The sequence below is a fragment of the Penaeus vannamei genome, chromosome 36, assembly GCF_042767895.1.
Source record: "Penaeus vannamei isolate JL-2024 chromosome 36, ASM4276789v1, whole genome shotgun sequence".
Classification (NCBI taxonomy): Eukaryota; Metazoa; Arthropoda; class Malacostraca; order Decapoda; family Penaeidae; genus Penaeus; species Penaeus vannamei.
Window position 1 is genome coordinate 24450424 of NC_091584.1, and position 15000 is coordinate 24465423.

The 15000-nt window shown below is 34.5% G+C and overlaps 1 protein-coding gene across 3 annotated transcripts in view; it reads right to left on the minus strand.

Annotated features, from left to right (window-relative positions):
- Positions 1-7215: 7215 nt before the first annotated feature.
- Positions 7216-15000, minus strand: part of LOC113813260 (store-operated calcium entry regulator STIMATE-like) — a 14559-nt gene continuing 6774 nt past the window's right edge. For all 3 annotated transcript variants that reach the window (XM_070114536.1, XM_070114537.1, XM_027365224.2), the window contains exons 4-7: positions 14912-15000; positions 14107-14303; positions 9297-9419; positions 7216-8403 (exon numbers count right to left, since the gene is read on the minus strand). The exon at positions 14912-15000 is cut by the window's right edge and continues 33 nt beyond it. In XM_070114536.1, coding sequence (XP_069970637.1) covers positions 8269-8403; positions 9297-9419; positions 14107-14303; positions 14912-15000 — 544 coding nt within the window. In that variant the 3' untranslated portion in view covers positions 7216-8268. The remainder of the gene's footprint in view (positions 8404-9296; positions 9420-14106; positions 14304-14911) is intronic.

A 15000-nucleotide genomic window follows, 5' to 3' on the forward strand; every position in this document is an offset into this window, starting at 1 on the left:
TTCATAAAAATCTGTTCATAAGTTTTTGAGTTATCCTGCTAATTAAATAACCAACTCTACCAAAATCACAACTTCCTTGGCAGAGATAATTAGGGGACGAAAGAGGACCATAAACCCCTATTTGGGAACAATATAAGGAAAACCATGTGTAAAACGAGAGAGATAGAGAGAGAGAGAGAGAGAGAGAGAGAGAGAGAGAGAGAGAGAGAGAGAGAGAGAGAGAGAGAGAGAGAGAGAGAGAGAGAGAGAGAGAGAGAGAGAGAGAGAGAGAGAGAGAGAGAGAGAGAGAGAGAGAGAGAGAGAGAGAGAGAGAGAGAGAGAGAGAGAGAGAGAGAGAGAGAGAGAGAGAGAGAGAGAGAAAAGAAATGGAGAAGGGAGCAAGAACAGAGGAAAAAATCAGATGAAAGAGAAAGGAAAGTGTTGGATTAATCAAATTCCATAAAGGAGAAACAACCAATAAAAAAAACTAGAGAAATGAGATGAAAATCTGAAAAATACACAGAAATTAATAATTAAATTGACCAATAAATGATACTTAATCAAGAGGAAAGAGGTGGAAAAATAAAAAAGAAAATAGCAAGAGAAACAATGAAAAAAAGAAAGAGAAATGATACATTAAGTGACCAAACATTAAACTGAAAGAAAAATATGAACTCAAAAGACCCAATTCACTAATATTTAAGGATATTAAAAAAGACAGTTGAAAATGGCAGTTTATAAGGTAATACACTGCACCAGTACAATTTCTTTAGATAAGTAAAACTTCTTATACAACTGTAAAGACAGGAGCGCAAGTACCTTTGGCTGGCCGATACTCTGCCAACCCAAATCAATAACAGGGTACAAAATCATGTAATATGAAAACTTAGATCTTGTTCACAATACAGCGAGAGATTTTTGTACAAAACTCATGATATTCAGATTCTGCAAAAGTTACATATGAGCACTTCCAAAAATGATAATTATGAATATCTTTTATTTTCCTAAAACAATGTCTTTTCTAAAACAACAATTATAATGGAATGGATGACAACACTTAATATATTTTCCTGAAGTTTAAGAACTCAAATTCTACGGAATGAGTTTGGACTTTTTCCTCAATAGTGGTGTTTATTTTTCTCAACAAAATGCATGAGATGTATGTAAATAATAACAATGTTATGTCTAAAAGTATGTACAGCATTTGTTATCAATGTGAGCACTCCAGTCACTTAAAATAAAACAAGTCCATGCTTAAAAAAAAAAAAAAAAAAAAAAAAAAACGCAAAGGGAAATAAAGCCACACTTTTTTCTTCAACTTTGAATTATTGATTTCAACTTCCATTGTTCCAGCTACACAAATATTTTATTAAAAAAGCTGGCACAAAAAATCTCACAAAACACTCGAGATTGAGGGGGGGGGGGATATTATCTGCACCTTTCAATAAGTTCTCAATAGTCAATAAATATCTAATCTTTGGCTTAGATCTTACCTTGGAGGGACTGAAAATTCTTTGATTACACAGTATCAAAACAAAAAGCTATATTGGTCGTTCAGATACAATAAAATTTCTATTGTGGATGGACTATAAACTGGCATCTCAGAATGAACAATATGCCATGCTCTCCTTAATTACTACATCCTTTAAAAGCGAAACTCCAGTCTCCTGAACTCCCCTATACTTTGCAAATAAATATATGTCCAGTAGAAATTGGCGAGATAAATAAGTCTATTTCCCTACCTTGATTACCTAGCTCAAATCTTAGTAGAAAAAAATACACTTGAGCAACAGGGCAAAATACATGATAAATTCGAAATGGAATTATTACAAGAATTCATCCTAAGATTGCTATTTTGTAGGAATATTATTGGACAATACAATTCTTCAGCGTACAGAGCACTACGAGCACATTTCTCATATATATAATCACAAAATCAATGTAGGAAAATTCACATGCTAAGTGGTAATGAATACATACTTATCTCCAAAAACTGCCTTAAAATCAACAACAGGCACTGCTGGCAAACCTGAACAAAAGACCACTATGAAAAGGAGGACGATGAGGACTACCGAGGAAAAAATGCCTTTCAACATGCACTGTTCTTTTTCTTTTTTTCTTTAAAGACAACAGGATGCAAACACATGATAAGCAGCTTCTTTCCATAAATGGAAGATACATATCCCAGAACACTGAATGGGAGTGAAAAAAAATGTCCTTTGACTACATGATTATGGCAATCAGTGGATTGGAACTTACACCATATTCATTTGCACACTTCAATAAACTCTCTAAACAATTTTTGTGTCCGAACATCGAGTTACATAAAAGACGTACCATATTCATTGTGTCAACATGGAGAGGTGTTTTCAATTTCAGTCAAAATCACGTAAGTTAAACCATGCTCCTTACTTTGGGAGGACCACAGAGACATAGTAACCTTAACCACAGCTCAAATTATACACAATTTTTTTAGAATGTGTCTAAAGCATCATTGGGCAACATTCTACTCTAGTTGAATTTACTCTGACCTCAGGGTGGTACTTTTCCTTAAGAATCACATTATGTAAGCTCACTTTTGGCTCTATTTTCTACCTGCAGTCACAAATCAGATTTCTACCCAGTAAGGCACACATCTCTAAAAATGCTATACATCTTATAATCTGCTATCATGAAATGTATTAAAAATACCATATTCTTGTTAAAAAATAAGGCATTGTGATTTGACTGCAATACTTATGAAAAAAATGTAAAGCCTTTGGCATATATACCACCAATTCAAACTCCACATCTTAAAGGTTCTCAAACTTATCACATTCTTAAACAAGTCTTTCAAGATTTTGGTGCACAAGAGGAACAAAAAGTAAGGGGAGGAGGAGGTCGAAGAGGAAGAAGTATAAGAGGAGGAGCAAGAGGAAGAAGTATAAGAGGAGGAGCAAAAGGAAGAAGTATAAGAGGAGGAGCAAGAGGAAGAAGAAGAGGGGCAAGAGGAAGAAATAGAGGAGCAAGAGGAAGAAGAAGAAATGGAGAAGCAAGAGGAAGAAGAAGAAGAGGGGCTCGAGGAAGAAGAAGAAGAAAAAGAGCAAGAAGAAGAAGAAGAAAAGCAAGAAGTCGAAGAAGAAGAGGGATGAGGAGAAAGAGGAAGAGGAGTTGAAAGAGAGAGTGGAGGAGGCAGCAAAACATGCAGAAAAAGAAAACATAAGAGAGATAGAAGGAGAAAGACGAAGAGAGAGGTGGAAGATGAGAGAGAGAGAACACAAGTTTGTAATCAATTCATTCTTCTTCTACATCATTCACATTTACCCAAATACATTAAAGCACAAATGATATTCTCTTTTGAACCCTTCCTTTCCCTCTTCATATAATACTGTTGAAATGTATTTTCATACTATCCTATTTTAAAACAAACTGAAATGAGCTGCATTATGTGTGTATACATATAGAGAATACATGTGAATGCATATGTGAGAGTGTGCGAGACTGTGAGAGAGAGAGAGCTTATGTGAGAAAGAGTGGGTGTCTAAGAGAGAGTGTGTGTGAGAGAGAGAGTGTGAGAGAGAGAGAGAGTGTGTGTGAGAGAGAGAGAGAGAGAGAGTGTGTATGAGAGAGAGAGAGAAAGATTGTGTGTAAGAGAGAGTGTGTGTGTGAGAGAGTGTGAGAGAGAGAGAGTGTGTGTGAGTAAGAGTATGTGCGTGTGAGAGAGAGTGTGAGAGAGAGAGTGAGTGTGTGTGAGAGTATATGTGAGAGAGAGAGAGAGTGAGTGTGTGAGAAAGTGATGAGTGACTGAGTGTTGACATTACAGTATAAGTATACAAGTTACATGTATATGTACATGTATACATATCTAAATACATGAATATAAACAGACATGTCTATGTAAATGTACATTCATATTCATATCCTGTCACTCTTTACAACATATGATGATCTCATAGGTTCGACTGGCAGGACTAAATGCCCCTTTGCTGCCATGTGAAAATATCAAAATCACCATGACAGGCATAGAAGTCAACTAAAGCTAAGGGGATGTTGTGCATACGTATATATGTACATATACATGTTTATGTATATCTATATGTAAGTGTGAGTGTGGGAATAAATGCCAACACCTCTGATAATGTATCATGGAAATCCAGATTAATACAAAGTGGGGAGAAAATTATCCATAATACTACATGATCGGGGTAAAATTTTGCCATCTAATATCCCTAAGAAATCTATACTTTAAATCATGCAAAAAATGCTATTTACTGGAGATGTCCCTGAAACGGATTGAAAAAAACTACAAAGCCTCACGTCTTTCAAGGCCAGTGAATGCTCGTAACCCTATGTTGTATTTCCATTTCCTTGCATATCCACTAATGTCAAAACATTTATTTTATTAAACTTGTCGCTATGATATGACTCACACCCATACCTCTCACACAAGTAACACCTACGATACCCAATGGCAACAGGCTACCGTTGTGTAAATTTATAAAAGAAATGCTCCAAGTCTTTAAAAATGCCTTCCGTTCTTGTTCTGAAGACAAACCTCAATAAAAAAAATGACAAGGATAGTATATATTAAATAACTTGATACTGATGATATTCATGTCGAAGATACTGTCCGTCAAATCTCTGGATTGAATGAAGCATGAATCTTACAACATGTGTGATAAGGATAAGCATGGCAGTCGGAAATTACTTTCGTACATCATTGTCAATAACATAATGATAATGAGATGCGTCACAACAAAGGATGTATACAACAAGAGGAATACGAATGTGCTTTTGACATTCCTCATTTCACAAGATAAAAAAAGCTATGGGGAGCATCACAATCAATCTATTTTCACAGATGTACTGTTATAAGAGGTACCGTGTTTACAAAATCCAAGTCACATTTTACTAAATATGTTAAAAGTTTGTTTTAGTCAACACATTAAAAGAGAAAAATGAGGCACAATGTTTTGAAGAACACAAACACCCGAAAACGGATGTAAGGCAAGTTATCATTTATAAGAAAAACAACCACCTCAAAATCTATTCAAATATGAAAAATGCTTATTCAGTCTGGTCTTATACTAATCCTATGATGCCTTTACTTGGAAAAGGAAAGAGAAAATACACTTATATACTATACAATTTAACAAACAAGTGCTAGTTTTCACATCACACAGTCTCAAAACCTCCAAGAATACGTCTCATATTTAAAAGGGAAGCCGCTTGGCAATTACAGCTCTCAAGTCACAATTTCCCCTGAACAAGTAGGACTGGATACAACAAAGGATCTAATTTACAAGCAGTATAGAAAATAACTAATGATCTTTCCTTCTGACTTACAGTAATGGCAGAGCATGCAATCACATACCGCTTTATGTTTGTAATTCAGTAAAGCCAGTTACATAATCATGGGCAATCTAGTACTACCAAACATTAAACAGGATAGGCATGGAATGAATATTCCTCATCAAAAAATGTGTATCAGTGTACAAAGAATGTGGTAAAATCATCAGTATTTTTACATACTTTGTCATTGAATACCTCTCATGAGAATCAACATAACTGTAAATGTAAAATTTTCATGCTCTAGCTTTTACCTAAATGTTTCTGCATGTTCTTTCAATATACATGTCTAGATGTTCAGGTACTTTCAGCTACTTTTTATATGCCTAGGACGAAAGGCAGCAAGTTGCTAGCATGTGAATAAAAAAAAAAATAATAATAATAATAATAATGCTACTAATGAGTATTTACCCTCCATTCGTGCCCATAACTTGACATTCTAGCAACCTTTTACAGAAAAAAAGAAGCATTCATGACATACAAATAAAGAAGTGTCAGATAAACCATACAAAAAAAGTCTTCAGTACACAGATACATTAAATAACATTGGTGCAATTATAATGTAACCCAGATACCCTTTTGTGATGGCTAAAGGTTTTAGCACTGATGATTCCTGCAGTATTTTCTTTTTCTTTCTTTTTTTTTTGTAACAAACAAAATTCTTATAAAACAAGAGATAAAATCTGAAAAAGTGAGGAAGAGGAGGAAAAGCAAGTAAAGGAATTGAAATACGAGGATAAGAAAAGGAGGAGGAGGAGAAGACACCGGAGGAGGTAAAAAGGTGAAGAGAGAGATATCAGGGAAGAGGAGTAGGAGGAGGGAAAGAAGGTAGGGAAGGAAGAAGCAATAAAAAGAAGAAAAAAGACAAAGAAATTTCTTGAGATGCTAAAAGCTCGAGTCAAGAATGCCTGAATCCCCTCGTAACTTTGGCAAAGATTAGACTACAGATCAAAGCGCAATACAACAAAGCTTCATCATAACACAAACTGTCTGTACCATTAGAAAGAAGAGACGAATACCAAATATCTGACAGTAATAAGGAAATTACAAAACAACGAAAAAACAAAAATTTGACTCATTTTTCGCGTCTAATTTCTATCTTGAAGATAAGACAGACACCAGCTACCAGGAACTGCGTCCAACTACCTGAAATGTTCTGGAAAACAGTAATTCAACAAATGCCGAGTAAAATCTGCATATATCACAGAACAAGTCTTGCCCTTCTAATAGCCCTTAATATACTTTCAGGTAGCAAGTTTATTCTCGGAAAGGAACAAAAGTTGCCTCTATAACAGGATACTATAGTTAGGCAACTGGAAAATTAATATTGATGATGAATAAATAAATATGACACGCTATCCTACATTTCTCTTTTTTTTTTTTTGGTACAAACCAATAATGCTAAAAATTTCAATTAGCCTGTAGAAAATATGAGACTCCTAATTCCGTCGGGATTAAGAAAACAAAAGTAAACATATACTGAGTCTTGCAGATACACCTGGGTTCAAAACAGTAATATAAATTTTTCAGTCCACCCTAAATTGGTTTAATAATAATCTGTTATACTTATGTATGCATCACATTTGTTCAGTTTAGAGAGCTCAACTATTAAGTGTGTGTGTGTATATGTGTGTATGTGTGTGTGTGTATATATATATATATGTGTGTGTGTGTATGTGTGTGTGTATATATATATATGTGTGTGTGTGTGTGTGTGTGTGTGTGTGTGTGTGTGTGTGTGTGTGTGTGTGTGTGTGTATATATATGTGTGTGTGTGTGTGTGTGTGTGTGTGTGTGTGTGTCTATATATATATATATATATATATATATATATATATATATATATATATATATATATATATATATATATATATATATATATATATATATATATATATATATATATATAATATAATAACCTTAATACAAATATAATATACCTAAAAACCATCATAAAAATGAGAGGAATTGCATTACAACTAATCAAGATTATAACTGAGAGATATTATTTCTAATTATGACAAAGGCAAACAGATCATGAGAGCAAATTAATAAAAAGCAAAACACTGTATTGGTAACAGATAACGCGATATGACAGAGAAAGAATACTCAAAATGTGAAGAGATTAGGAAAAAAAGGCAAAGTCTTTTCCATTCTCAATCAGTATTCTTTTCCGATAAAGATTCTAGATCAAATACTGAATTACCTTAGAATTACTAGTTGTAAAATCAAATACCATACACATTACAATTCAAAAACATGCGGAAATTTACCTAGAGGATCCTAAAACATTATGTAGGAAGAATAATATTAAAGCATTCCCCCTGACCACAAAATCACTCAAATGCCACAAAGTCTGGACTGAAAAATTAATGTTACCTTTTGAACTTTTATATTCTAAACAACCATGCACAGAATACAGTTCAGTGTTCAGTGCAAGGTACAGACATACATAGAGCAATGCAAGAGTGAAATATAAGAGACATTATACTGTATCAAAATATATGTAACTGCATCACCAAGAGATTTATAAAGTGCACTTATTCGTAAAGAAATCCCTATATATATATATATATCAATGAGCTACCCTCATAAGGAACCACAAATTTCAAGAACATCACCACGATAATCCTAAAACCACGACATATATCACTTTTTTCTCCCTGGCAAGCAAACAGTGATGAAATTCCTAAGGACCCTTGTTTGTATTTCAAAACACATACTAGTGTGATTCACAAATACACATTTTAAGGCCGGACTAGCAATATATCCGCTTGACTTTCTAAAAGTAAAGAAAAGAAAAATAATATCACTAATAATAATAATAATAATAATAATAATAATAATAATAATGATAATAACATAAAATAAATAAATAAGACCACTGTCAAGGAATAAGCCATTCTTTTAGTAAAACACCCTTATAACTACAACATCTTTAAGGCCTTAGTTACACCACAGTTATGTCAGGGTGCGGCTGACGTGACGTTCCTGAAGGTTTTCGTTTCTACCGAGAAGTTCATCGTCATTTGAAGACGACGACAAGAGGATGTCTGACTCATCTTCTTGCTGCACATCATGTCTCTTATAACGGACCTGACAAGAAATAATAATTGAGAGAATCTCCCTACAGTTACCTGGCGAAACTTGTAATAATATTCATAACAATCAGTAGTAGTTCTATTTGTAGTTGTTAATTACAGAAACCTTAATAATGATAATGATAATAATAAAAATGATAATACAAATGATAATGACAATAAATGATAATGCAAATGATAATGATGATAATGAATGATAATGCAAATGATTATGATGATAATAAATGATAATGCAAATGATAATGATGATAATAAATGATAATGCAAATGATAATGATGATAATAAATGATAATGCAAATGATAATGATAATAAATGATAATGCAAATGATAATGATAATATCAATGTTTGCTCATGTTAATGTTTATGTTTATGTTAAACACTCCTACCCTTTGTCTAACAGAATTATTCATCAACACATTATCAGAATTCTTATATTTTGATTCTAAATCAAGAGCTTAACAATGGTAAAATAAAATATCAATTATCGGCAAGTTACCAAATAATGGTACTTTCCAGGCAAATCTTCTACGTCTAAGATAATCCCCGTCACAGCTTTCTTGAAGAAAAACAAGCAACTTGTGAGAATCTGTTTATCAGACCCTGAAGACCCAGACCCAGACCCAGAAGTTTTGTCACTACAGATGTACCCTTTGCCCGTGGTAGTGTTTTGCCAACATCTTTAAAAAAATGGCATACCATTGTCACACTACCCTGGAAGTCAAAACAATATTTCAAATAAAAACCATTCAAACACTGGTTTCACTAATAAGTTGTAAAGCTTTGCAAGAACATTTTTTTTTTTCTTACACCTCTAACCCATGTATATTCTACACCCAAAAAAGAAAAGATAATTGCCCTCAGCGTGAAATAACAAAAGTGTCTTACCTTTGAGAATCCCCTAGCTGAGCCGGATGTAGAGACCTCACTGTATCCACTCTCTACATTATCATTGTGTATTTGTCGCACCTTCAGCATCAAGAAGTTGTCTGTTACCCAGAAGATAAGCGCCTGTGGAAAATAGACAATACTCTTTAATCTTCAATATACTGTACGTACTGATAACACAGGTTATATTATTGTTTGGTCCTATTTCTTACGTTGAAAAACTGACCATTTGATTTTCTGCTAAACATCAGCGATGAACAGAATACATTGTTTAAAAAATATGAACATCTATATAAAATAAATATATACATAAATTTTTTATCTGATCTATTTTGCCATCAGTAATATAAAAAGAGTGGAAAGGTCACTGAGATATCCACTTGCCACAAAGCTGACAATGCAGTGTCATATTTCATTGTCCAGCAGGAGGTGAAGTGTTAGGCATAAAAAAAAAAAGGGAATAACATGTGTAAACAACAAATATGGAGTGGTGAGGAACATATAGGAGGTAATCATTTGAAGTTTTCCTCTGTTCCAATTGCCTCTAATCAATGGTACTATATGTAGTGTATCACTAATATAAAGAAAAAATAACCCATTGTCTCCAGGCCAGCTAAATCACCAACAGGCCTAAACTCTGGGGTGTGCGTGAACCAATGCGCTCATTTTCATGCCACGTGTGCACCAAGGAAGTCTTAGTCTGGAGTTGTGATACTGGCATGTACAATATGACAAGGCTTTAGTGCTATTTTTCAGCATAAGTTCCAGGTTTAAGTCCACTGGGGGAGAGGTTATTAACAGTGACTGGACTGAGAATTTGCTGGCAAGCTGGCCATTCTTGGCAGGGCATGATATGTACGTCATCTGTAGGCCAAGATTTAATGAGCAATGTCATTACCGACACCACATGATTCTAGCTTACAAATGCATTAACTCATCACGAACTATAATCAAGATGATATGAGAGATATAAGAGCCCCAACACATTTCCTTTTCGGATTTTCATTCTCATGGTTTAATTAATCTGACAGTCCTTTACCACTGATGAACTTATCTTTACAATCCTGTTAAAATCTCACAGTCAACATTATGGCTAAGCAAGATATAAGATGCTAGTCCTGAGTCTCTCTTACACTTCTGTTTTCTGTTGATTGTTCCCGGTACCAAAGGTAACATCATACATCTAAACCGCAGAATAAGCTAGAAATGTAAGTTCCATGTGTTGAAGGACAATGTAAGCTGTTACTTTGGGGAGCTGTGCATTATATCATTTCAGTTATAAAAAAAAAGAACAGCAAAATTACCATTCTCCATTCATCTCCTCCAAAATACCAGAGAAAGAGAAAATATTCAGAGTTACGAAAATGATGCAAAGGTATTATCAACATCAAATCACAAGTCACTTTATAAACATATGACATTATAGCATTAACCAGTTCTCTTGATTTCAACGCAATTCACTTCTAAAATTAACCAGACTGCTACTTTTAAGAAGACATATATACACTACTGGTAAAATCCATACAAGTGAAGCACTTAACTATTCTTCATAAACATTGTGATTCTCAACCTGTCCATTATGGCATAACTCATTGGTATATCATATACAAAAAAATAGGCATTGCAGGTCAAAGAAGTGTACAAAACATAAAATAACAGTAAAAAAGTAAATAAATGAATTCTAAAAAAAGTCCTAAACAATCTCCTTCCTAATCCCTATTATCAAACACGTTAAAATAGCTTTGCAACTTTTAGTTAAATTCACAAATATTAGTTTTGTATCTCTTAGTTAAATTCACAAATATAATAAGTTTCATAGACACAAAAAGAGAGATCCTAGCAAAGACCCATGGTCTAAATGGGCTGATATCTACTGTCTTAAATGAATTAGCCTTTTTGTCAAATTCATTTTGACACCAATGACTGTGTGCTTCGATATATGATTTAATCCAATTCTAGGTTACGATAATCAACCTAAAACGTGTTTATTTTACAACAATTTCACTAGAGTAATTGATACAGCCATGGAATCAAACAAGCATCTACTACATATCCATCCCAATTAATAGTGATAAAAAAAAATCAGCACAGGTCACAATCTGTACAAAAGCAGAAATAGGTGATTTTCGTAGTTTTGTGTCATATTTCGTAATTCATCTTAAATAATTACTGCTACCTGAGAATATGACAATGGATGTTGTTGCCTGCCATGCCAATACTCCACAACCTATTACAGATGATGAGTAGTCTGTGGCACCCTCACGCTTAACTCTGTCAACAGAGCCCAAAGGAGGTCAACTACCTATCTCTTACTGTAAGAAAACAATCTCAAGGCTTTAACAAGGCCTAATTCTCTCATAACAAAATAGCACTATCACTAGGGTGTGCTTATTCTTCCTTTGATAATTCTGTTCTTGTCTATGGATAAATTACTAACAATTCCTTTTAACAAAACTAATTTTTTTCCTTTGTGCTAGTTACTTCAATTGCATCAAGATAAAAATATAAGAACACTTATGAAGTACAAAAATACACCAGGTCTTCATAAAAAAAAGGAAAAAAATATATATACATATGAAAAACATAGTCTAAAATGGTCTCCTTTTCTATGAAACTTTTCTTAACCAAGCCACACTCCCATGACACTAACAGCATCAAAATTATTAGTGCTAGGGAGGAAGCTCAAGGGTCATTCTATGTAAAAGGGGTTTATCTCTAAAACAAGGTTTGGAATGAGGTCGCTCACTATAATAGGCTTTACACTCGGTGCTTTTGAGTCATTTGAAGGCGATAGAAAAGCTGGTAAAATGACTGGGAAAGTTTAAAAAGCCAGGAATGAGGTCTTGAGCGGAAAGCATCACTGTAACAAGAATTTGATCAGTTTTCATTCAGCGGTCTAGTTTCCATGGAATTAAACTAAGTATAGGTGGTAGAGAGACCTACAAAATATTAACAGGAGCTGGCAAATATAATAGAATATGCAGCCTACTTTCAGCCTGAAAAGCAGTGAGGTATATCATTACATCATATCCTACCACTGGCTGAGTACAAGGTGATGCCTGATAGTACAGTTGTTTCTGCATCTGAAGACCATCAGGCTGCATTATAAAGACCATAAAGAGGGTAGAAAACTTGTGAAACCATCAAAATATTTGCTGGTAAACAGGTACAGCCCGTGACCAAAGTCCTCGGAAAGGCTTTGCATGTTTTGTTTATTGCCCAGAGATGGTGCTGCAATCGCTGTATAGTAAAGGGACTGATTCCTGAATGGAGGAGGGAGGGAGGCCAGAGATGGGTTGTAGGGATTCATTACAATACTTCACTCATGTGATTGAATCAACGAGATCCAGGAAAATATGAGTGTCAATGAACTCATCTAGGACAGCGCCATCTCTGGGCAATAAATAAAACACGCAAAACCTTTCCGAGGACTTTAGTCCCAGACTGTTCCAACAAAACTTCCTTGGTTCCTACAATGTCTTGACTGAAGATATGCATGCAACTTTTCAGAGAAGGGGTTAATACATCATACTTCCTATCCAACAATACCAATTTATTATCTATAATCAAAACTTCTCAGGCACACATATTTATGGACCACTGATTCCTAGCTGACAACTTGGAATTATTGTTTCCAATAAAAACAAACATAGTTCAATAAAGCTTCTTATCTATCTATTGTTACAGTTGTTGATATTTATAGCTTGGCTTGCTGAAATGGACTGATTTGCAATGACATATCTAACTTATTTTACTTCTCCTTAGAATAGTCAACAGGAAATTCTTACAACAGAGAGTATAATGGTACTTAAATGTTCATTCTTTTTCTTCTTAAAATTGGTAACAATTCAATAACACAGTCATATTGGTATCTGTCATACATAATTTAAATTTTTTGAACTCACTCCATGCTTTAAATTTCTAAAATATTTACTGCAACAATGATTCTCTGTCTTATCTGTTACTCAATATTCAGAATACGTAAACGATTGATATTTGTATACAGTCTACTATATTTCTTTGAGCAAAATTAAAGAACTATCTTGAACACCAAAGAAGGAAATATTCACCACACCAAAAACACCACCAAAACTCACCCTATTCTCTTTAGCAATTTAGACAGGTAATACATCCTCTAGTTGATAAAACTGCCTGCTATAACATATATTACCCTTATGTTCCATTCACTTTCTCTCTTGAACAGATTCTATCGTAAGAAGTAAAAAATGTGGAACTTATAGAGGAGCGAATGGGAGAAATGGAAGACAGGTACCTAACTTCCATAGCTTTGACTATGGGAAAGTGCGACTCTGTAAAATATGAGTAGTATCTAACTCCTCACAGAAACCGGATCATGAAAAATATAAGCAAAAAATATGTATATACACTCTTTTCTTTGTGATTGGAATTAGTGGACTTCAGCAATTAATTCACACCTTTCGTCCCTGTGTATCTGCTAGCTTACATCTGTACATCTACCCATCTATACCTCTAAATCTATCTGTCTTCAACTATATACATCAACATAATTACCTGTTTACTTTATTATATCCATCTGTCTCCATTTGTGAATATATTTAATTACATCTGCATACCTACTCGTCTACAGCTGTACAACTACTTGTTACATTACTCTTATCTTTCACTTACTGGACACAGAATCTACTGGAATTATATAACATGACAATTAATTATCCTTCACTTTACGCATATACGCAAGAAAACCCCCCATAAATAATGAGATCACAAGCAAACAAACAAACAACAAAAGAAAGCAAATCCACAGGTAAACAGTGAACACTTTACTTACATTAACAAAGAATGGAATGACTAGCACGACCACCGCCACACGAACTTGAGGATCGGTTATGGGGGCCAGGATGAGATCCCTGACACTGGACCAGAATTGGAAGGCTAAAAGGCCAGTAATGAGCACTTTCTCCACCACCATGATGCCCACATACAGCGCGCACTGGTGACCCCAAGCCCGGATGGATGGAGGCCGACCTGTAACATTTTCGTATCTAATTGAGTTTGAAATATGGTGTGAAAAATGTAAATGTGCAAGTATTTAAATATGTATATATACACATATATAAGTATATACATACATATACAAATATATATTACTGTATGCATTTATGCATACATAAACACAGAACAAAAGTACAAAATTAAGAGTTTTACCAGCATATAGCCCACGTAAAACACTATCACATGTGCATTCATCATTCACGCCAAAAGTTAAATTAAGCCAAAGTATTATCCACTCCTAACGCTAACTCAAGAACTATTACAACATGATGAGTCACAAGGTATTAGTACTCCTCTTATCCTTAACCTATGGTGATGACTCAGCGCAATGAGACCGAAGGCCTAGTTCCATTCTGGTTTTAAGAGCTTGAGGAATATATTCTAAAACAAATCATGTTCTTAAGGCTAACTCCTGGATGACATCCTTATCATATTCTTTTAGAATCCTCTATAGGCAACATGACTATATCCCCACATACGTAACAAAACATTTACCCTCACACAAGGCAGCTTAAATGTCAAAAAGATACGCCAAAGTCATGCAGCTCACAAAGGCAGCGTCACACACCCCAAGGTCTTACCATATTCTCCGAAGATGAGTGTCGGCATGCCCCTTGTCTGCCCGATGTGGATACTCAGTCTGATTCCAGCCCAGATGATGACTAAGCCT